Below are 25,603 nucleotides of genomic sequence, written 5' to 3'. Positions count from 1 at the left end.
ACTAAGTTTATGTAAAATTCTGAATCCTTGGTTGTCATTGTAACAGTCTTTACAGCATCTTCATCAGGAGTAGATTCCATCTCAAGAATTCACTTTTTTGTTCATCAATAAAAAGCAGCTCCTTGTCCATTAAAATTTTATCATGGGATTGCATCACTTCAGTCCCATCCTCAGGCTCCCCTTCTAGTTCTAGTTCTGCTGTTTCTCCCATCTCTACAGTTACTTCCTCCACTGATGCCTTAAACCCTTGAAAGTCATCCATGAAGGTTGAAATCTGCTTCTTCCAAACTCCTGTTAATGTTGATATTTTGACCTCTTCCCCATGAATCATGAATGTTGTTTTTTTTAATCATGAACATTCTTCATGACATCTAGAATGGTGAATTCTTTCTAGAAGGTTTTCGATTTACTTTGCCCAGATCCATCAGAGGAATCACTATCTATGGTAGCTATAGCCTTACAAAAAGTATTTCTTAAATAATAAGACTTAAAAGTCAGAATTACTCCTTGCTGTATGGGCTGCAGAATGGATGTTGTGTTAGCACACATGAACACAACATTAATCTCATTGTACATCTCCATCAGAGCTCCTGGTTGACTAGGTGCATTGTCAGCAGTAATATTTTGAAAGGAAATTTTTCTGAGCAGTAAGGTCTCAACAGTGGTCTTAAAATAATTCAGTAAACCATGTTGTAAACAGATGTGCTATTATCCAGGCACAGTAGAGCACAGTAGATCAGCATAATTCTTAAGGGCCCTAGGACTTTTGGAATGGTCAGTAAGCATTGGCTTCAACTTAAAGTCACCAGCTGCACTAGTCCCCAACAGTAGAATCAGCCTGTCCTTTGAAGCTTTAAAGTCCAGCATCATCTTCTCTCTAGCTGTCAAAGTCCTAGATGGCTTCTTCTTCCAGTAAATGGCTGTTTCATCTACAATGAAAATCTGTTGTTTTATTAGCCACCTTCATTAATTATCTTTAGCTAGATCCTCTGAATAATTTGCAACTTCAGTATGGTACTTCTGCTTCACTTTGCGTTTTTATGTAATAGAGATGGCTTCCTTCCTCAAACCACATGACATTACCTCTCCTAGCTTCAGACTTTTCTTCTGCAGCTTCTTCATTTCTCTCAGCCTCCTTAGAATTGAAGAGAAGGCTGCACTCTGGATTAAGTTTGGCTTAACGAAATGTTGTGGCTGGTTTGATCCTTTATTCAGACCACTAAAACTTTCTTCATATCAGCAGTAAGTCTGTTTCACTTTCTTACCATTTGTTTGTTCATTGTAGTAGCACTTTTAATTTCATTCAAGAACTTTTCCTTTGCATTCGCAACTTTGCTAACTGTTTAGTACAAGAGGCCTAGTTTTTGGCCTAGGTTGGCTATCAGCAGGACTTCCTTCCTGAACTTAATCATTTCTGTATTTTTATTTAAAGTGAGAGTCCTGTGACTCTTCCTTTCACTTGAACACTTAGAGGTTATAATTCACTTGTAGGGTTATAATTGGCCTAATTTCAGTATTGTTGTGTCATGGGAATTAGGGAGACCTGAGGAGATGGGAGATAGACAGGGGAGCAGCTGTTTGATGGAGCAGTCAGAACACACATGACATTTATCTGGGTGCAATTCATGACACCCCAAACAATACAGTAGTAATATCACAGATCACCTTAACAAATAAAATAATAATGAAAATGTTTGAGAGGTGCCTGCCTCTCTCAGTCAGTAGAGTATGCGACTCTTGATCTCATGATCATGAGTTCAAGCCCCATGTTAGGTGGAAGCCTACTTTAAAAAAGAAAAGAAAATGTTTGAAATATTGTGAGAATTACCAAAATGTGACACAGAAACTCCAAATGAGCAATTTGAGACGGCTTCCTTCCTTAAACCACATGACCTAACCTCTCCCAGCAGAAGTACTATACTGAAGTTGCAAATTATTCATTTCCACAGCTGTTGGAAAAATGGCACCAATAGACTTGTTTGTCATATGGTTGCCACAAACTTTCAGTTTTTTAGAAAATGTGATATTTATTTGCAAAGCTCAGTAAATCACAGCACAGTAAAACAAGATATGCCTGGGGCACCTGGGTGGCTTAGTCGGTTAAGCGTCCGGCTTTCGCTTAGGTCATGATCTCGCAGTTCGTGGGTTTGAGCCCCACGTCGGGCTCTGTGCTGACTGCCAGCCCAGAGCCTGGAGCCTGTTTCAGAGTCTGTGACTCCCTCTCTCTCTGACCCTCCCTGCTCACTCTGTCTCTCTCTCTCTCCTAGAAATAAATAAAAACATTAAAAATTAAAAAACAAAACAAAACAAAAAACAAGATATGCCTATATTCACGTGCTCACTGGATAGTTTCCTTTCTCCATGGTTTTGTTAAAGCTGTTGTCTGAGGAACGCTACTCATTTGCTCATTTCTGCCTATAGAAAATCTATATTTATAGATATATAGATTATACTATATCTATAGTATGTTTGCTATGTTGCCATGTAATTAAGTACATATTAATAGGATTCAGCAAATTTATGCATCCTAAAAAGTTAGGTCAGGCAAGTAAGGACTACAGACATAAAAATCCAGTGTTGGGACTGTTTAGCTCTATTGCTGAAGAAATAATAATAACATTAGATACCTTAGAGCATATGGGGCAGAAAAGTGAAAGTTCCCAAAGATAGATCTTAATTTAAGATTAAGATCAAGATTTTTAAAAATTTTTTAATATTTATTTTTGAGATAGAAAGCAAGGGAGAGGCAGAAAGAGAGGGAGACACAGAATCCAAAGCAGACTCCAGGCTCTGAGCTGTCAAGCACAGAACCCGATTTAAAGTTCGAACTCATGAACCAGGAGATCATGACTTGAGCCAAAGTCAGACGCTTAACTGCTTAAGCCACCCAGGCACCCCAGTATTAAGATTTAACAAAAGTACTTATAGTAAAAACATATGAAAAAAATTATGATTTACCTAGGCTATATTAGCCTTTGAATTTGTGATGTTTACACCAGTGGCATACTCCTATTAAATTTAGAAGCACTTCAGATATTAACTCATCATTTACTCATACATATATTTTAACTTCATTTTTAACAATAACATTAGACAGGATATCAGTAACTTTAAGAGTAATTGGTTCTGTCTTTCTCATTTGAGATTTGCTAAACCCAAACCTATTAATGTTAAAATTGCTAGTATTATACTGTACTTCCTCCATATTTTTATTCAAGACTTTTGTATTATTGTTTGTTTTATAGCCTTTTTATTTTGTTGCTCTATACTTTAACCTTCTACTCAAAAGTAATGGGAACCTGATTATTTTATTCTGTTAAGTTTTGAAGAGAAGGTTGGTATTATTAAAATGTAAAATGCCCTTGCCTTGAGAAGCATAGAGTTCCTAAAGACAATTTTCCCACTTTGCCACTAGTGAACGAAAATGGCTCTTAAAATAGTCACTTAATTTTTAGTTACATAACTTATATTGTTGGATCAGAAAAGGAATCCTCATTTTTAGAAATCATTACTTTTTAAAAAGCAATTTTTTATTAACCATGAATCTATATAAGATACTGTCCAATATGAGAGACACCTAAAACTAGTTAAAATGATCTACAGAAAGAAAAATTGTTCACTAGATGCTTAAATATAAAGGAATATTAATTTTATAAAAAAGGTAATAGAAAATGTATTTAGTGATAATGAATAAGTATAGTTGTGTATTTTAAATATATATTTTTCTGATCATGATTATGTACAAAACTTGGAAAGGTTTAGAAAAGGGCAGGAAAAAAATTGAATGTTATAACCTAGAGTTTCTCTATATAAACAGGTATTTACCTTTAGCCTTTTCTTAAACTACAGAATTATAGAGATAATTTTAGATATAACCGTAATGAGCTTTATTGTAGTTTAACAAGAAAGGGAAGTTTGTGAGAGATCGACATGCTTCAATAGAAGCAGAAATATGTGCCAACTTAACTAAGATATCAGATGAAGAAACAAAAACTGTAAAACTCAAAACACAAAGCAAACTCAGACACAGAAAGCAAATGGTGATAGTAGAAGGAACTTAATTTACTGGCAAATTATATTAACTTATAGACCCTAAGAGCATTGCAGCACAGAATAACACTTGATAGTTTAGTGGTAAAATTAATGATTTATCAAGAAAAGATTATAGACTACCTGAATGGAATGCCTGAAAAGCAGCATCATAAGTTCTTTCCTGCCTTTCTTTAATGGCTCCCCTGTTTCATTATGGAATGTGAGTTGTCATGGTGATGAGAGGGTACCTAACAGGAAGGGGATTGTAGATCTCATAATGTGGGGAAAAAGGCTATATCGGCTTCAGGAAAATTACAGATTACTCCTTTGAGCTGGACTTGGTATTTCACTTTGCCTTTATGTCAGCACACAGCAATGAGGTCAGTACTTTCTTCAGAGATTTTACATACCTGTCTGAGATCCATCTTCTCTGTCTCTCCTTGGGAGAACAGCTGAAAACCATGAGCAGCAGTGTAAGGGACTGGAAGGTAAGGGAGTTTAGGGATTTAGATGAGGATGAAGAGTTATAAGAGGAGTTGGAGAGAAAGGTTGTGATCATTTACTGACATTATTGTGTACATATATATAGTTAGATATATAAATTAATATCTGTTGAGTGAATGGCCAGAAATATGTATATTATTATTTAATAACTTAAAGTAGGAATAATTTCAGGTTCACGGTGAGGCCATTGAAGTAGGTTGCTGAAAGTTAAGCAAAGTTGTAAAAGTTGAGAAAGTTACAGAATTCTAATAGCATGGTGTTGTTAAGAGGGGAGAAAGTAATGTGGCATTCTGGGAGAACTAATGAAATACATTATTTCTGGTCATATCATTGATTCAACAAGTTTCTTTGAGCATCTGCCATATGCTAGGAGTTGTTCTAGGTGTTAGGAAGAAAATGGTAAGCAGAACAGATTTATCATGGAATATATATTCTGGTGAAGAACACAGTAAATACAACCTCCTTTTTCTGCAGCCTCTTTTAATTATGTCTATGTTCAATAAAGGGGGGAAAACAGTTTTGCCTAATTAGAAATTGTGTGGCATATGTGGTTAGGTGGTCAGATCTATGTTGATAGCCCTATTTAATTCTATTTCATTGTCTTATGTTTGTTTTAATTTTTTTAACAAAGACTAAGTTGTATTATTTTTTTTTCTTTTCACAACTTAATTGATTTTATTTTAATCATCACCATTGATGTACCCTGTTAGTATAAAATTCAGCGTCTACATGGTTGGTTATTTGTCAGCAGCTGGACCTTGTGGATAGTTTTGAGGTGCCCAGCCTCACTCTAAAGCTACTGACTGTTCAGATGGTTACTTGAAGTGGTACAATTCTCCACACTTTCTTGGTCCTGGTATGCCTGGTTGTTTATTGTTTGCTTGTTTTTTTCTGTTTCTTAGCTTTCTTTTTTAAAATTGTGTTAAAATATACATAACAAAAAATTTACTGTTATAACTTTAAATGTACAGTTCAGTGGCATTAAGTATATTCACTGTTGTACTATCTTCACTACCATCTGTTTCAGAATCTTCAGTTTGCAAAACTGAAACTGTACCAAATAAAGAATTGCTTCCCATTCTTCCTTCCCACAGCTTATCTTTGTATTTTAAATGTTCATTTTCAGTGGAAAAGTGGTTTTTAATTTCATAAGTAATTTAGCCATTTCTATTTAACCAGTGAGACACCTCACTTGTGTTGTGAAACTTAAAAAGACCCTAGAGGACAGGTACCTGTGGATTCTATGTCTACAAAATGGATACGACATGGAATTATAGCCAAATTGAAAGAGTTCAAATACTAGCTCCTCCACTTACTGCCTGTGTGACCTTAGTGAGTTACTTAGCATCATTGTGTGCCTCAGTTTCCCCATGTGAAAAATGGAGATAATAATAGTACCTATTTGTAATATTGTTTCAAGGATTAAATAGTTAATACATGTCCCTTGAAGAACTTACAGTTAAGCTAGAGAGTAAAGCACATGCATTTGGAAAGTTACAAATACTACAGTGTTATAAATACCTACCCAGTGATACAGAATAAATATAATAGAAATGATAGAAGGAAGAGGTCATTGAGATTGTGGTGTCCAGGATAGGGATCATGGAAAGCAATCAAAAGAAACCTTCTGCAGACCCATAGCCCCACATCTCTACCAGCATTTTTGGTTATGTGTTCTGCCCTCTCATCTCAACTTCCACTTTCTTTTCACCTAGAACAGAGACAGACTTTTCTGCTCCTGTCTAGACCCAGTGCCCCATTGGAGTCTTGGATCCCATTCTCTTTTGCCTGCATTTTTCTCCCCTCTTTCACATCATCAATTTCTTATTCTCTGATAGGTCATTCTGACTAGTATATTGACATGTTGTAATTGCTGCTCTAAAAATAACACTTTTTTTTTTTTTTTTTTTAAGAGTTTTGACTCTACTACTGCTAGCCACCACTCTATGTTCCTCTCTGCGGGCATACTTACCAAAATTGGGCTTTTAGCTCTCTAATTCTGCTTCCCACATTCTCTCTTAAACCCGTTCCAGTCAGGGTCTGCCCCTGTGATTACACAAAAACTGTCCTCATCAAAGTCACAGTGACTTCCACATTGCTAAATCCAGTGGTCAGCTCTTAGTCTTCATTTTATTTGACATTTCAGCAGCATTTGACAAAGTTGATCCTTCTTCCTTGATGTGTTTCGTCAAACATCCAGACTCCACAGTCTTCTTCCTACCTTGCTTGGTTATACTTTTCCGGTCTCTTCATACTGAACCCGTTGCACTGGCTTTCTTCTAAAGCTACTTCTATCTGTTAGGGGCTTTGTTCTGTTTTCTCTGCCCAGAACACTCTTCCAGATTTCTGCATGGCTAATTCCTTCATTTCTGCTCAAATTTCATTTTGCCAGTAATGCCTATCCTAGTCACTCTATCTTATCTGTAATCCATCCTACTCCCAGGATACTTCTCATCCCACTTACCTGGTTTTTTCCTCATAATATTTATCACCTTGCAAAATTATATAAATAATTTACTTTTGTTTTTGTGTTCATCATCCCTTTTAGTATATATAACCCTGCAAAGACATCCCTCACATTAGTCTCTTGCCTTACTACCAATGTCTTTGTTTTGGTCAAAAACAAGTTATTTTTTAGGGGCGTCTGGTCAGTTAAGCATCCAACTCATGATTTTGGCTCAGGCATAATCTCCCAGTTTGTGAGGTCCTGCCCTGCTGTCAGTTGGAGCCTGCTTGGGATTCTCTCTCTCCCTTGTTAAATAGGTGATAGGGAATAAGGAGTGTACTTGTGAGGAGCATCCAGGGTTATATAGAAGTGTTAACTCACTATATTGTACACCAGAATCTAATATTACACTCTATGTTAATCAACTGGAATTAAAATAAAAACTTAAAGGAAATGTATAATTTCTAAAACAAAACCAGATAACTTTTCTTCACTGGGAATTACTATATTAGGTGTTTGTCTCTTGTGAAAAGATCTTCAACTGTTAAAATTTTCTTGGTCATGGTCATAAGAATTTTGTATCTAAATGCAATATATAGCTGATCTTAGACATCTGGATCCAGTTTTTTTCCCCATTTCTATTTCACAGTTTGTGTTCTTTCCATAGCTTATTCCCACCCTTAATATGGAAAAGGAAATTAATTCCTGATCCTGTTGTATTTAAACCAAAAATTGTCTTGAGTCTCCTTTCATTGTTAACGCATCTTAACACATCACTAAATGCACATAACATAGGAATAAATACCTAATATTGTAGCCCATTGTTTATATTATTATTTAGCTAATCTCATCAGTGTTTTAAGATTTATATTGCATTGTATAATAAAAACTACCTCATGTTGATCAATACTAATTCATATGTGCTTAGTGTATTTAATAAATTTTTTTCATACTGGCTCTGTAATATTTCTTAATGAACTTCTAATGGTATAAAAATTCTTACTCTAACCTTTTATAGAAGAATTGCTTATATCTTATGGAATAAATGTTTAATGTTCATTGTGTAGGTTATTGAAGACAATGGCGTTCGAAGAGTTGTTGTGGTTCCTCAGGCACCAGAGTTTCATCCTGGTGGTCACACAGTTATACACCGTTCTCCACATCCTCCTCCTCTGCCCGGTTTCATTCCTGTCCCAACCATGATGCCCCCTCCACCACGCCATATGTACTCACCAGTGACCGGAGCTGGAGACATGGCAACACAGTATATGCCACAGTATCAATCTTCGCAAGTATATGGAGATGTAGGTAAGATATCTAAAAATATTCCTGTTTTATGGAGTTGGTTCTCCTTTACTTGGATAAAATAAATACTATCTATTCTCTTGTTATATAAAAGAAATTACCAAACCCTAGCAGTGTCATAATCATGTTCTTTTGTCCAAGCACTATGTTATTAAGTATTTCATCTTCATGATCACCCTACAAAGCAAAAAGTAAACAAAATCAAAAAGGTAAAATAGCTTATATCATACAGCAGTATTTAGTGGCGACATGCTCAAACAAGAGCTTTTCTTCTCTGTCTTGCCAGCTAGGCTCTGAGGAAATTTTTCAGCCAGAAGTAATCATACTGGTGTTAAATCCTTAAAGCTGTGATGCCACTTACCAAAGTTGCTAGGTTATGTAAAGGATTGAAAAACCAAAACAAAACAAGATTCAACCTTGGCCCCCAGAGAGTTAACAAATTATTGGGAAGAATAGACAAGCACACACACATACAAAATAGTAATCTAATTATTTCCTTTGGGTTTAAATACCATATGCTAACAGCTCTTGGATTTGTATCTCCAGCCAAAACCTGGCCTCAAAGCTTCAGGCTTAATTTCTTATTAATACCTCCACTTACTTGCCTCATGCATTTCTCTTATATTGTTTCTAAACATAAATCTCAATTATGTAGCCTGCTTTTCTCTGTCATCTTTGTCTTGATAGATGGTACCACTGTGCACTCAGTTTGCTGAAGTGAAAAGCACATGGTCAAATCTGATTGTTACTTCTTTAACCCCTACATCAGTTGTTACCAGCTTTATTTTCAGAAGTTTCCCAGTTCTATCTACTTTTTCCCCACTGCTACTCAAATATAGTCCACTATCACCTCTTGTCAGAACAACGTAACAGCAGCTTTCTATGCTGTTCTATGCTGTCATTCTTGCACCAAGCCATCTAGGCTCATGAGGCCAGAGTGATCATTTTAAAATATAAATCAGACCATTCTCATATTTTAAAGATTTCAGTAACTTCTCCTTATATTTAGTATAAAATCCTGAACCTTCCCTTAGACCAGGATTTCTCAGCCTCTATACTGTTGATATTTGGGAATGGATGAGTCTTTGTTTTGGAATACAAAACTGTACATTGTAGAATATTCAAGAGAAGCCTTGCTCTCCACCTACCAGATGATAGTAGCATACCAACCCACCCTCCCCTACCCTCACCCAGTTGTGGCAACTAAAATTATCTCCACACATTGCTGAATGAACCCTAGGGCCAAAATTGGCCCTGGTTGCAAACCACTGGCCTGGATAAGGCTCTGTCCTGTGGCCTCTGACTGCTTTGTTCCATTGTCCCCATCCCACCCCCTTCAGTTTTTCAAAATCTCCAAGCTCTTTTTGCCTCAGTGCCTTGCACATGGTGTTCTCTCTGCCCAGAACGCTCTTTTCCCTTTTCTGTGGAAGGCTCTTACCTCCCACCCTGCTAGATTTCAGCTTTCAGACCCTCTGTGACCTTACCTTATCAGTCACTTACACTGAAACCTGTTTCCTTCACAGAACTTAACACAATTTGATTTTGTTTTAATTTGTATGCCTTTCTTCCTTATTGGACAGTTAACTCCCTGAGAACTAAATCTTTTTAATCTGTCACTTGCACTTAGTAGTATCTACCACAATGTTTAGTAAATTTACAGAATAAATAACTCTAAATAGGGAACTTTAAATATACAGCATAGCCTATAAACAGTATCTTACATGTTCTGTCATGTATCATATATTTTTCAAACTTCTGTTGCCCAATTAAGGCATATTGATTCTGTAGGTTTGGATAGAATTTGGGTTTCTGCATCTCTAACAAACTCCCAGGTAAGGCTCATGCAGTGGTCCAGTGAAAATTTGAGTAGCAAGAGTTTATACTACAAATCAGTCTCATCCTTCTATTATGAATTATTTTTTAAAAAGTGAGAAAATTATAATAAAAAACTAGAAGTTATAATTATTGCTATTTTGCATTGTTAGAACCCATTGTTGTTCAGAGGGGATATTAGAATACATGGATATGATTCATAATTATGTGAAGGAAAGTGAAAATTACAAATCCACCAAGGGTACAAATTTAGAAACTAGCTACCCGGTGATGGAAGACAGGAGTCATTCTGGATTCAAGGTTATAAGCCAAAGCATCTACCACTGTATCCAAATAACTGACAGTAGTTTTGTAACCAGTAGCTGTCTCCATGAAAAGGAAATTCTAGCTCTTTCATATAAATATATGCACAATATGTATATTTGACATAAATGTTCATGCAAATATGTGGTATTTTATTTTTTTTCATTTAGGCTGTTTCATTTAAGGCTTAGTTCAAGAGTGTATGATGCTACTCCCTCCTTATGGCTGAAAAGTATTACATTATGTGAATATAATCTTGTTTATTCATTTACTAACTGATGGACATTTGAGTTGTTTCCACTTTTTGTCCATCATGAGTAATAATGCCTTGACAGTTGTCACAAGTCTTTTATATAGACAGGTTTTCACTTCTGGATATATATCTTAGAGTGGAATTGCTGGCTTGTATAGTAATTTTATGTTTAACTTCTTGAGAAGCTGCAAAACTGTTTTCCTTAGTGTTTGCACTATTTTACATTCCTATCAGCAATGTGTGAGGGTTCTAATTTCTCCATATCCTTGCTAAAACTTGATTCTAGCCATTCTGGTGAGTATGAACTTTTGTCTCATTGTGGTTTTGATTTCCTTGTCTCTCATTACTGATGTTGAACATCTTTTCATTTGCTTTACTGGCCATTTGTATGTCTTCTTTGGAGAGATGTCTATTCAAATCCTGAACTCATTTTTTTTAGTTGGGTTATTTGTCTTTTTATTATTGAGTTGTAATAGTTTTGGTATATTCTAGATACAAGTCCCTTATCAGATTTATGATACGCAGATATTTTCTCCCACATTGTCTTTTCGCTTTCTTGATGGTATCCTCTAATGAAGAAAAGAAAAATTTTGGTGAAATCTGCTTTATTTTTATTTGATTGCTTGTGCTTTTGGTGTCATATCAAAGAAACTATTATCTAACCCAAAGTCATAGAGATTTACAGCTATATTTCCTTCTTTAATAGTTTCCTACATTTAGGTCTTTGACTCATTTTAATTTTTGTATAGTGTGAGGTAGATGTCCAAACTCCTTCTTTTATGTGTAGATAACCAAATTCCTGTTTTTTTATTCTAATGTTTTATGTACATATCCTTATAATACTCATTTCAGGAATATTGTTCAGGAGCGCCTGGGTGGCTCAGTTGGTTGAGCATCCGACTTTGGCGCAGGTCATGACCTCACGGTTTGTGGATTCGAGCCCCGTGTCAGTCTCTGTGATGACAGCTAGCTCAGAGCCTGGAACCTGCTTTGGATTCTGTGTCTCTCTTTTTCTCTGACCCTCCCCTGCTCATGCTGTCTCTCTCTCTCTCTCTCTATCTCAGAAATAAGTAAAACGTTAAAGAAAATATTTTAAAAAAAGAATATTGTACTAATTTTCTTAAAACACTGATAAATTAAAACTTTACTGAGATTTTTGAGCCTTTTTAAAAAAATATTTTTCTCATTACAGATTTTAATTTTAAAATAAAAATAAACTCTGAAGACAATTAATTTAACAATTTTTTGGAGCTTATTGATTTTATTATAATGCTATGTGACTTTTCGTACAATAAATATGTTCTTCTGAATCACAACATTGAATTTATGATATCTAGAGATACAGTATTTTGTACCTAGATTCTGTTCTTAGTAAACAATCCCACTTATTTTTGTTAACTCCTAAAACTGTTTTTCAGTGATTTGATTTGTGGTGTTTTGTTTTCTGTTTTGTTTTGTTTTAGTCATCAGGGAATTTAGACATGGTGGTTTTCTGTTTACCTATTTTATATATTTGAAATTGAAAGAGATGCTAAAAGTGATGGCTACAAAAGAGCAAAAGAAAAAAGGACTGTACACATTTCAATTCAGGTCTTACTCCCCACCTTTGATTATCATAACATACCACCAAGCTGCTTCTGTGGAGATTAATAGTTAATTGGGAAAAGATGAAGAAAAGAAACATCTCTAAATTTATTTGATATAGATAATTATAACCAAAAAGCTTCATTCTCTCAAGTTGATGGAGAAACAGAAATAGCTTTTTTTGCAAAATTATTCTTTAAATGTTTTGTAATAATTTTTATGTAATGATAGATTTATTTCCTATTCCTTTTTTGTGCCATAAATGTATTTACAGTAAATTGACCTTTTAAAATGTTTTTATCTTTATTTCTTCCTAGATGCTCACTCTACTCATGGAAGGTCCAACTTTAGAGATGAAAGATCTAGTAAGACATATGAACGTTTACAGAAAAAATTAAAGGATCGCCAGGGAACACAGAAAGATAAAATGAGCAGTCCACCATCATCACCCCAGAAATGCGCTTCTCCCATAAATGAACATAATGGGCTTATAAAAGGGCAAAATGCTAGTGGTGTAAACGTAGGATCAGCAAAGAACAAGTCCGGGAAAGGGAAAGGTGGTGCACAAATTGATACAGAAATAGAAGGTAACTATTTTAACTAGTCCTGTTAGTACTTTTCATCATTGTTTAATCAACCAGAAGTATATTTTTTCATTTATTTCATCATGCTCCAGATAAGCCATAGATTAATAACACTTCTAAATGTGAGAAAACATTTTAGAACCCAAATTGTTGCTAGGGTACTTCTCTTTACAATTTGGGAAAGCTCAATTAGTAATTTCACCTTGTTGTAAATTTTACTAGCCAAGAGAAATTTCTGTCTGAAAGGAAAACCCTAATAAAGTTCGTTCAGATTCATTTTCCTCTCTTTCTGTGCCTTTGACAAGGCTGTGCTGGTTTTTATCAATTTTAGTTTTTTATTTCTCTCAACTTTTTTATATGTAAGTCCCTGAAAGCAACTCATTGTATCATTTACCAGTCTATATACTCTATAGTTAAGATTGAGTATTCTCCATTACTTTCTTCAGAAGTTCTTAAAATTCTCATATTTCCCTAGGAACCTTCCCCAACTTGTGAGTAACTTCCACTATATGAACTCTGAGCACTACTTCATTTTCTTTATAATACCCATTCCCCACCCACACATTTTAATGCTTTAACAGCCTCATGGCTGTTATTAACAAGAATATTGCCCCATATTTTTGAGACCTTCTGATCATCCTTTTTCAGAATGAGTTAAAATCATTCTGAAATCAGAATGAATGATATTTCAGAAGAGTTAAGCTAAAGTTCACATATATCAGTTATGGATACAAGTTCTGGTCAAGTCATTTATATTTTTATTTTGGGGATCATAGTTACAGCCGATCAAGAAACAAATACGCAGTCAACTCGTCAGGTAACTTTAAGAGGTAGGAGACTGGGAAATGAGAATTCCAGAGAGTATTTTTTATAAGTAACAATATACTTTACGTTAGAAAAACTTTGTGACTGGTTCAGATATATATAGTGGTATTATGATTAGTGATCATAGTTAAAATGGAAATAGAAACTGAAGCAGAAGAATCCTGAATATGAACTAAAGTGAGAACTACAAAATGAAAATCTCCAATTACAATCATAGTTTCAGAAGACACATTGTGGAGAGAGAGGGATGATTGCATTTAAGTTCACTTTTTAATATTCTTTTTTTTCTTTTCTTTCTTTTTTTTTTTTTTTAAGAAAAAGATGAAGAAACTAAAGCTTTTGAAGCACTTCTTTCCAACATTGTCAAACCAGTGGTAAGTATTGCATGTATTTTCTTGACATTTATATTTAGTATTTTTCACATAGGATTTTGGTATATTTAAATCAAGTCCTTTTTAAAACCATATGAGCAGTGCACGTGACTCTTGATCATGGGGTCGTGAGTTCAAGCCCCACATTGCGTGTAGAAATTACTTAAGTAAAAATTTGGGGTGCCTGGGTGGCTCAGTTGCTTAAGCACCTGACTCTTGGCTTTGACTCAGGTTATGATTTACAGTTTATGAGCTCGAGCCCCACATCCAGCTACGCACAGACAGTGCAGAGCCTGCCTGGGGATTTTCTTTCCTGCCTGGGATTCTGTTTTACTCTCTTTCTGCCCCTCCCTTGCTTGCTGTCTCTCTCTCTCTCTCTCTCTCTCTCTCTCTCTCTCTCTCTCAAAAATAAAAAGTAAACTTAATAAATAAATTTTTTTAAAAAGCTGTATTATGGGGTGCCTGGGTGGCTCAGTCAGTTAAGGGTCTGACTTTGGCTCAGGTCATGATCTCATGGTTCGTGGGTTCAAGCCCCGCATCAGGCTATGTGCTGGCAGCTCAGAGCCTGAGCCTGTTTCAGATTCTGTGTCTCCCTCTCTCTCTGACCCTCCCCTGCTCATGCTGTCTCTCTCTCTCTCTCAGAAATAAATAAAACATTAAAAAAAATTTTTTTAAAGCTGTATTATAAGTAATGTGATATCAATAATGGAGCAATATAGATCTGATACAAGAAGAGATATGTTGATTGGTAAAGCAGAATATTCCATCAAGAATTCATTTTTTTAATGTTTTATTTATTTTTTGAGAGAGCATAAGCAGGAGAGAGTCAGAGAGAGAGGAGGACAGAGGATCCAAAGCAGGCTCCATGCTGACAGGCTGACACCAGCAAGCCCAATGGAGGGCTCAAACTCATGAGAACCTTGAGATCATGACCTGACCCAAAGTCAGACCCTCAACTGACTAAGCCGCCCAGGCACTCCAAAGAATTCATTTTTTAAACTAGGATTTAATATATGCCTAATGACATTGAAAATCATTGGAAGAGACAAAGATATAATAAATAATGTGGGTATGACTGATTATTAGTTTTTTAAAAATCCATTTCTATGATTTCCATATAAAATATATTCCGTTAACTCTAGATATAAAAAGAATTAAACTATAGAAGAAAGTTAATATTCCCCAATACTATATAAGTATAGAAGTAATAGAAGAAATAAGAAAATCAGCAAAAGGTATATTAGTAAAACTGACTACATAAAATTTTCACTTTTTTAAAAAAGCCTAAGTAAAGGCTATCATTCCTAATAAGAAAACTATTTACATCAGACTTGACAAAAGATTAATTTTAAATGCTCATACAAATTGAATGTTTTAAGCCCATTTAGACCCCAAAGTGTTTTTTACTAGTAACCAAAAGAAATATCAATTAAACTTCTCTGAAACCATAAGGACCTATTTCTCAGTAAAAAGCTACACAAACAAAAAGTTTTTGCAGCACTAATATTAAAAAGAAAACAAAAGTTGGGGTGCCTGGGTGGCTCAATCAGTTAAGCAACATACTTCAGCTTAGATCAAGATTTCATGGTTTGTGGGTTTGGGCTCCATGCTGATAATACAGAGTCTGCTGTGTCTTTGTCTCTCTCTGCCCCTCCCCTGCTCACTCTCTCTTTCTCAAAACAGAATTGAGCTTATACATGTAAATTATATAAACATATAGAGAATTACTCCATAGTAATAGCTAATGCCAGTTTACTAGTGTCAGACTCTGTTCAAAATTCTTTGAAAACACATGCATTATTTTCTTTAATTCCTAGAACAACCTCCTATGTACTATTTCCCCTATTTTACAGAAGAGGAAACTGAAACAAGAACAGGTTTAACAAGTAGTATTAAAATTCAGTCAATATCCTTCCAAGATCTCTGTATATCTAAATGTATATCACTAGATTTACTAAAAAAAGAAATTTGCAAGCCTTAATAGAATTGGTATTTAAATGACATAATAGCTAATACCAGCAGTATTTACTTGTTATAGTATATAATATTAAAAGTATAATTTGTTCAGGCCATAAATAATGGAATAATTCTTTTAAAGAATTTCCTGCCCAGTATTACAAGGAAGATCTAATTTTGTAAAATAAGTCCTCTATGTCCTGAAACAAAGTAGTGCTGATTGTTTTGTTTTATTTGTCTTTACAGTTTGGGTAGCTATAACTCCTTTACTAAATTACTTGTGAGGTGTAGGGGTGTGTGTGTGTATGTGTGTAGTTGTTTTTGTATGTTCTGGTTCATTTAGAGCATCAAACTAAATGAGTATTCACTTACTCATTCCATAAATATTTGACCAGTAATAAAATCCCACATGCTGTGCTAAAAGCCAGAGATAGAATGAAAAGCAAAGGATAGGCATGGCCCCTGCCTTCAGAGCTTAAGTTAGTCGAATAAATCATGCAGTAAATATGAAATTCTATTTGGAGTGCCAGAACAAAGAGATACAGTGCTGTAAGAAAATACAGTAATATTTTGGCAGGGGTATAAAAATAAATATCCCTAAGGAAGAATAATTGAACTGAAATTTAAATAGTAGTTGGGTACTGTGGACTATGGGTGGGGGTGGGAGTTAGTGTGGGGAGAATAGTGCAAAGTGACCAACATTTGAGGAACCAAAAAAAAAAAAAAAGCTCACTCAGTATGACTCAGGTGTGGTGTATAGGGGAAAACATGCTAATAGTCTCAGCTCAGCTGCACATTCAGGAGTTGAGTGACCTAGGTTGAGTGACTTCTGAAACTACTTCTTCCAAAAAATGGAGTATATATAGTATTGTATTTCCTCACATGCTAAGATAACTAATGGTATTAGATGAAAGTATTTGCCTTTTTTATTGGGCTTCTTTGAAACTGTGTTGTCTCATTCTGACAAAATCTGTATTAGGACTACACCAGTATGAGATACCACTTTACACCTATCAGAATGACTAAAATCAAAACAACAGAATATAACAAATGTTGGCAAAGATATAGAGAAAAAAGAACCCTCATACACTTTAGGTAGGAATGCAAATTAATGTAGCCACTGTGGGAAACAATATGGAGGGTCCTCCAAAAACATAACTATTCCATTACTGGGTTTTTACCCAAAAACAAAAACACTAATTCAACAGTAATTCAAAAAGATATATGCACTCTTATGTGGTAGCATTATTTATAATAGCTAAGTATGGAAGCAGTCTCAAGCATCCATCCATAGATGAATGGATAAAGATGTGGTATATATGTACCATATATGCAATGGAATATTACTCAGCCATAAAAGAGAATGAAATCTCACCATTTGCAACGACATGGATGGACCTAGAGGGTATAATGCTAAGTGAAATAAGTCAGAGAAAGAGAAACATCATATGATTTCACTCCTGTGTGGAACTTAAGAAGCAAAACAGATGAAAAAACAAGAAAAGAGAGCAAAAAACAGACTCTTAAATACAGAGAACAAACTGGTGCGGTGATTGCCAGAGGGGAAATGAATATGGGGATGGTTGAAAAAAATAAAGGGGATTAAGAATACATTTATCAGGGGTGCTTGGCTGGCTCATTCAGTGGAGCATGCAACTCTTGATCTTGGGGGGGTTGTGAGTTCAAGCCCTACACTGGGTGTAGAGTTTACTTGAAAATAAAGTCTTAAAAAAAAATACACTCACCATGGTGAGCACTAAGACATGTATAGAATTGTTGAATCTCACTGTATTGTACACCTGAAACCAATGTAACACTGTATATATACTTCAACCCATTTCTAGAAACCCTTAATACAGTGAACATATTACTAACTTTTTAATCTTCCCAGTCTGTTGGGTGAAAAATGGTTACCTTGTTTTTAATTTACACTTATTTAATTGTGACTGCGTTTACACATCATCTGTTAGATTATCCATTTATATTTCTTCAGTCAGTTCATGTCGTGTGCTCATTTTTCTTGAGTTTATCTTTTTCTTACTGTAAGACACTTTAAAAAAAATTTTTTTTAATTAAAAGCAGGAATCACAAGCAGAGGAAAGGGGCAGAAAGAGAGATGGGGAGGTCAGTCAGGTCAGGAAGAGAGAGAGAAAGAGAGAGTGAGAGAGAGTGAGTTCACAAGCTCCACACTCAGCACAGAGTCTGACACAAGGCTAAGACCCACTCTACCATGGGATCATGAGTTAGATGCTCAACTGAGCCATAAGATACTTTCTAAATTGAGGAAATGAACCTTTTCAAATACATTACAAGAGTGGACTTTTTTCCCCATTCTTTTTTGACTGTATATGGTGTTTACACTAATAGTTTTAAGTGGCCCATAATGGTCCTTGGATTTTTTATTGAACCCATTTGCCCTTTCACAACAAACTATATCTCCTCTACAAATGGACAGGCTTCTATTTGTGAGCCATTTTATGTAAGTAGATACAGATATATTTTGTTTAATCTTGAAACCTCATTAGATTTTTCACTGTTCCTTCTACACATTATAGTTTCAGACAGTTCTAAATATTATGTTTTTGCAGGCCTCAGACATCCAGTCAAGGACAGTAGTACTTACCTGGTCACCTCCTTCCAGTTTCATAAATGGCGAAACAGATGAGACTACTGTGCCAGAGCTCTATAGTTACAATATTCTGGTCTCAAGTACTGGGAAAGATGGAAAATATAAAAGTGTATATGTGTAAGTATTTGTTATGTTTTACTCCCTCCCATTATGTAAGCCAGGGGTTTATCATAAAGAGCTTAATACTAATTTTGTTCTGTTTTTCCCTCTTGATGCTTTCATTTTGAAGCTATAAATTGACAAGTGATACTGATTTCAGTGTATGTAGTCCAAATGCCAGCTGGTACACATCTGTCTACAGTCCTTTGGAATAATTGCTTTCATTGGCCACATTCAGATTTAGTATTTTTCAATTGGCCCCCTAATAAATGTTTCACTATTCACATATTCCTGAGACAGAGGTATAAATTATAGTAGTAGAAGCCCAAATCAGAAACAGAGAATTTTTCTATCATGAACTTATGAAATCTGGTAACGCTCTTCCAAGGAGTTGGCTTTAATTCTTATACGTCAAGTTAATTCCCTATTATAAAATGAATTTAGTATCATTGTTCCTTATTTGTATATTGGTATGTTAATAATCATATGTTGAAAGCCTACCATAATTCTCTTTCCCTGGTTCAAAAGTGTTATTATATACCAAGAAGCCATAGAGTCATTGGCTAAAATGTGACATTTATGACTGACAGTTGTAAAATATTTTTTTGTCCTTTTTCATGTAGAAATTGCTTATTCTAATGAAAAAGTAAAGAGTGAAGTTGATTATTATAATTTAAACACTGGAAAGATTGTAAAGGAGGTAGGTTAGTGATTTGAATGATCATAGTTAACATAGAACACTGGACACATAGCTTTCTTGGTATTGTTTAAAAAAATAGCTAATATAAGGAAGAAAGGAGAGTGGATGTGCTCTAGTATATATCTTCTAGTAACATAAGGTTAGAAAAAAGTCCTGCCTTCTTCTCTCTATTGAGATTTCCTTGTGTTTATTCTATTCATATGTTTTAAAAGAGACAAAGTTACCTAAGGGGTAAATAAGAGTAAAGGACCATCAACATCAAGGTTTCTTTTTATGTTAATGGCTGTTTCTAGTTAGGTATAGCTGCTTGCTAGAATGAAGCATTTATTTCCATTTACAGCCTGATCAGAGAACAGAAGAGGGACATTAGTCATCTTCTTTACTCTGCACCATTTAAGGTCTCTCTCCCAAGATTCTACTGCCCAATTCATTAAGTGTTCTTCTCTCAGTGGGGAGAGGTTTTCTTTCTCGTATTTCTTGGTTTTGATTTGAGAAAAGATGAAGAATCTCATAAAAAGAGAAGAGAGAAACTTGGCTGAAGGAAATGGAACAGAGATTAATGATTTTTTTAAAAAGATTGAAAATGGGCTGGGTTTTTGACCATACATACAAGTCATCGTATCAAATGATTATTTTAAGATATGTACCGTTATATTTGGAAATGTGAAAGTACAATAGTGGCTATGAGTGAAATACTCTACTTCAGATTATTCACTTTTTTCCTAATCTCATTAAATTGTAATATTTTAAATAAGGTTTCATGTTACATTCTAATAAAATGCAGTAGTGGCACACTCCTTGTAAAAATGTGGTGGTTTTGCTTTCAGGAGTACACGTGTTATTTCTTATTTTGATTGTGCAAAATGGATTTTTAAATGATTGAAACTACTGATTTTTAAAATTTTTTTCATAAACTAAATATCTTTCCTAACTATACTCAAAAAAAAAAAAGTTTGGCTTACACAGTTGATTTGCATAGGACACCTTTTTGTTTTAAAGTGCTATGCAAATACGTAAGTTTGGCATATATCCTTATTACACAAATTCTGTATTAGTGGAATCTGAATATGGTTACAGTTGATAAAGTAAAAAGCTATATAATTTGATAAACTACCACAAACTGTAGTATATAATGTAAATGTTCTGGAAATGCTTATCAGACAGTGAAATGTTTTTTTTTCCCCCAGAGGAGAAGAAACAAGTGTCACTTTAAATGATCTCAAGCCAGCTACAGATTACCATGCAAAGTAAGGAACTCCTATATATTGCTCTAATATGATATAGTATAGGTAGTTTTTTAAATGATTTCATTAAAAGCCTAGAATGTAATTTAAGTTATCAATTTTGCATTTAAAATATGGACTATATTGGCTTTGGTTTTTCTTTTGGTACAATTATTACATTCCAAAAGAAAACATTTCATTGAAGTGTTATACTGAAGGGTTTATCATCCTATCTAAGATTTTTGGAGTGGAATGAATATATAGATAATAAGTATAATATGTCTACATATCTAATTTATCACATGGAAAACTACCAGCTTTTGAAATTTTTACAAAACAAAAATAGAAGTAATATTTGGTTTATAGTTAATGTATTTTTACTACTTCCTGTTCCAGAAAGAGTTTGGGATATTAAAACTCTTAAAATTTCACAACATTTAGGGGCGATTGACTGGCTCAGTCAGTGAGTGGAGTGTGCAACTCTTGATTGTTAAGTTTGAGCCTCGCATTGGGTATAGAGATTACTTAAAATCGTTAAAAAAAAAATTCACAACATTTAACTGAGAAGTAACTTAGATACTGTTTTATTCTGCATAGTTCTATTATAACCTACCAATATTTTCAGCCTTCCCAGCTGGGAGTCACTAATATACACTTGGTTAGTCACCTCCATTAAAAAAAAAAAAAAAGAAAGAAAAAAGCATTTGTGGTTAGGATTATTCCTACTAAACTATAAAATTAAACCTTTAATTATACTTTCTGTGGATGAACCCTAAGTATTGTCCATTGACACTTTTCAAACTGTAGATTGCAACCATTATTGAATCATGAAATTTTGTGGATTATATTCAGCATTATTTTAATGAAATAATCAAATAGAATGGAAAATATCTGTATATTACCCTTAGTGATACTGTTTCAGGACTCTTTTCTGTCATGTATGTGTATGAGAAAGTGCATTTCACACATCCAGTTTTGTCACAATTTAAAATGTCTTTCTTACTTTCGGTTGCATTAAAAAAAGATGAAAGCCAAGGGTCTATCCTTTCTTTTTTTAAGGTCCATCCTTTACTTCTAATGCACATATTTTCTTTTTTAAAGACTTATTTTTAAGTACTCTCAGGGTGCCTGAATGGCTCAGTTGGTTAAGCATTCTCCTTTGGCTCAGGTCATTACCTCACAGTTCGTGGATTAAAGCCCCATATCAGGCTCTGGGCTGACAGCTCACAGCCTGGCACCTGCTTTGGATTCAGTGTCTCCCTCTCTCTCTGCCCCTCCCCTGCTCGCATTCTATCTCTCTCTCTCTCTCTCTCTCTCGCTAAAAGATAAACAAACATTTTAAAAAATTAATCTTTATACCCAACATGGGGCTTGAATTCATAACCACCAAGATCAAGCTACCAACTGAGTCAGCCAGGCACTCCACCTATGTTTCCTTGATGGAACATTTAGAGGGCACCTTAGTAATTTCCAAGTACTTAAAGGTTGATGGCTGTTGAAGGTAGGATACAATGATTCTGCTGGTTAAAACTATTTATTTTATCACCATAGAGTCCAGGCAGAATATAATTCTATAAAGGGAACTCCTTCAGAAGCTGAAAGCTTTACCACCTTAAGCTGTGAACCTGACATACCTAATCCACCAAGGATAGCCAATCGGACCAAAAATTCACTCACTTTGCAATGGAAGGTAACAATATTCTTTAGAGTATTTCCAATTGGATGTTTACTCCCTCCACCCCCACTAATATTAAATTTCAGTTGTGAGTTTTTTCTTCTTTGAAACAAAAAAGAACTTTAAGCTAATTTGCTCTTCTTCTTTACATATAGTAAATGGGCATTTGTGATATCTTTAAATAATACTCCTAATGACTTTTCTTACTATATGTAAATATAACAGAAAAGATTCATATGTAATTATCAGTCCTTATTATATTGGACATGGGATGACATTGAAAGTCTCAGCAGTGCTTCTCAAACTCATTACAATGCCTTTATATCCTGAATTTTATCCTAAAATGGGGTTCATAATAACTAGATTCAGAGTTTGAAAAATATCAGTATGGTGGCTTAAAGGAATATTCCATTAAATACTCTGCATTTTAATAGAATAATATATATATGTTAATATATAAATGTTTAGGCCCACCTGCAAGTGGGCCTATATATAAGGAGATATAATGAAGTAGACATATACCACAGGTAGAATTGGTAATTCAAATACCACACGTAGCATTGCCATTGGAGACATAATTTGCTGAAATGATACATAATTTGCTGAAAAGATACACGAGTCTTAGTAAATTTCTGAACAAAATTAAGTACAGTGTGTCTCAGATTGCAGAGTAGATATATTTTGGAAAAATCCAGTAACTTAAAACTATGAAAAAAATACCTTGTAACATGGAATTAGCTTCTAGGCTCTGATAATTATAAACAGGTATTTCACCTACATGGATGTCCTTGGAGACATTCAGAAGTCCTAGAGAAAGAGAACAATTTTTCATTGTGCTTATTGCCCGATGCTGTGCAGAACTATTAGCATCCTTGATCCCCACCCCTAAAAGTCAGTCTTTCCTCCCTCTGCCATTATTGTGATGGTCAGAAATACCCACAGCAAAATTTCTAAACATCCCCCAGAAGGGAAAACCACCCATTAACAACCATTGATTTGCAAAGAGAAAAATAAGTGCTAGTGTTGATTTAATTATCTGCTTTTACCCAAAGAATAAAACTCAGGGCTAGCCTTTCTTTCTGAAAGATTTTGAAAATTTGGAGCTTACAACTTGTTTGGGGCTTGTTAGTCTTTAGTTCTTCTGAGGATATTAGATGCTTTATGTAGGTAAGAAGTACTCAAGTACTATTAGCACACATAAATCATACAAGTATGTCATACATATATTTTCATGTGTGATTACATATGACTAATTTTATTTCATGTCAGTTAGAGTAGCATTTTGTTTGTAAGTATGCTAAGACTCTTTCCTTTTGGTAAGACAGTTAGGGTAGCAGCCCAGTGACCTTCATGTAGGTTGAGATTTCTGTAGGACACTGCTCTTTATTCTGAAGATAAATTAAAATTGAATTTTGGAATTTGTCTTTAACAGTATCCTAGCAGGTCTGTGTAAGATATAAACAGTGCTACCTCTTTGTTGCCCACAAAGGTTACCCAGGCTTGTACTTTTCTAGAAATAGACATATATATATGGTATTCAGTATGGCTGAGGAAAGAGATAATCATTTTTACTATTAATGGAGATAGTATTATATACCTCAGAGTTGTTGGGAAAATTATCAGATAATATCTGTATTTTCCATAGCACAATGCCTGGGACATCACAAGCATAATAACTATTGTTATTATTTAATTTTAAAATTAAAGAAAACTGGCTTAGTGTAGTTTACTGATATAAATATCAGATCTTTTGACTGTACTGTTTCATATAATCTGAAAGCATTACTTGGGGGTTAACATGGCATGAGAACAGTGGCATAGCATAGTTGACACATGAGGTAGCAGTTGAGAAGTATTCTAGTATTTCATCAACTGACATCGTTCAGGGTTGCCAGTACATGATGATGATAAAAAGCTAACTGAAGTTGATCTTTTACTCTCTTATAATTCCTAGCACTGACCAGACCTCCTAAGGCTCAGCCTCTGGAATACTGCTGGGTTGGAACACTGGTTTTATGTCAGCATATTCATTTCTGCTCTACTCTTAATGACTAGATCTGGAGCTACTTATTTGGGTTGTTTAAAGCCTCCATTTCCTCTTTTGTATAGTTTGGATAACAGGTGCAAAGAGCTGATATAAGGATTAAATGAGATAACGTAAAACACTTTACACTTAATAATTTCACCTCTGTCTTGGAGAAATGATCACAGGTTGTTCAAGGTGTTACCATACTTCTCCCAAGAACTCAAGGAGAATCCATTTCCTTGACTTGAACAGCTTCACAAAATAAAGTAGAAAAAAGCCACACACTTCTTCCTGAGACTTGGAATCTTCTCTGTCTTGGGATTCTCTTCCTCTACTGTGTAAGAGTTGAGTTTCCCAAAGTTTCTTTCTCTGCCTCTTCTGTACTATAATTGCTTACAAGTGCCTTTGCTGTGCCAGTCAGTGAGCTTTTCCTGTAACTTACATAGCAAATTCTGGTCATGTTAACTAGTTAAAAATTATACAGTTTTTAAAAATTTTGAAACATAAGATCTGTATTGATGTTTCAGTTGTATCTGTTTCACAGATAATTTGGACCTCCATGTTAGAAAAGACTCTTCATTAAAAATTTGACCATCTTTGATTGCTATTAACATGGTTGCCAGTATTATATAAAAACTAGATAGAGTCCATAGAATTGCAGTTCTCTCGAGAACAATTTCAAAAGTCAAGCTTATTTGGGGCTCCTGGGTGATTCCATCAGTTAGGCATCCAACTCTTGATACCAGCTCAGGTTATGATCTCAGGTTTGTGGGATGGGACCCTGTGTTGGGCTCACATTGGGCCAACAATGTGGAGCCTGTTTGGAATTCTCTCTCTCCCTCTCTCTCTCTGCCCTTGCTCTCTCTCTCTCTCTCAAAATAAACATTTAAAAAAACTAAGGTTATTTAATTTTTATAAAAGGAGTTTGAGTCACTTGTCTTCAAATGGATGAAGTTATAAAGGAGTAGTGATCAGTTGTTCTGCGTCTAAAGTAAGGACAAGGGGCTGGGTGGCTAAGTCAGTTAAGCATCTGACTTCGGCTCAGATCATGATCTCACGGTTCGTGGGTTCGAGCCCCGAGTCGAGCTCTGTGCTGACAGCTCAGAGCCTGGAGCCTGTTCAGATTCTGTGTCTCCCTCTCTATCTGACCCTCCCCTGCTCACGCTATCTCTCTTTCTCTCAGAAATAAACAAAACATTAAAAAAAAATTTATAGAGTGAGGACTAGAGAGGAAACAAGTTGAAATTATAGAAAG

At 34.9% G+C, this 25,603-nt stretch overlaps 1 protein-coding gene across 9 annotated transcripts in view; it reads left to right on the top strand.

Annotated features, from left to right (window-relative positions):
* FNDC3A (fibronectin type III domain containing 3A) overlaps positions 1-25,603 on the top strand; it is a 146,776-nt gene that overhangs the window by 91,115 nt on the left and 30,058 nt on the right. For all 9 annotated transcript variants that reach the window (XM_077752618.1, XM_077752619.1, XM_077752616.1 and 6 more), the window contains 6 exons: positions 8,050-8,290; positions 12,578-12,847; positions 13,985-14,043; positions 18,585-18,742; positions 20,612-20,671; positions 22,199-22,337. In XM_077752618.1, coding sequence (XP_077608744.1) covers positions 8,050-8,290; positions 12,578-12,847; positions 13,985-14,043; positions 18,585-18,742; positions 20,612-20,671; positions 22,199-22,337 — 927 coding nt within the window. The remainder of the gene's footprint in view (positions 1-8,049; positions 8,291-12,577; positions 12,848-13,984; positions 14,044-18,584; positions 18,743-20,611; positions 20,672-22,198; positions 22,338-25,603) is intronic.

Source organism: Crocuta crocuta, unplaced genomic scaffold (assembly GCF_008692635.1).
Source record: "Crocuta crocuta isolate KB4526 unplaced genomic scaffold, BGI_CrCroc_1.0 scaffold190, whole genome shotgun sequence".
NCBI classification, from domain to species: Eukaryota; Metazoa; Chordata; class Mammalia; order Carnivora; family Hyaenidae; genus Crocuta; species Crocuta crocuta.
The sequence above is the reverse complement of the archived record's forward strand: the minus strand, read 5'-3'. Positions and strand labels throughout refer to the sequence as shown.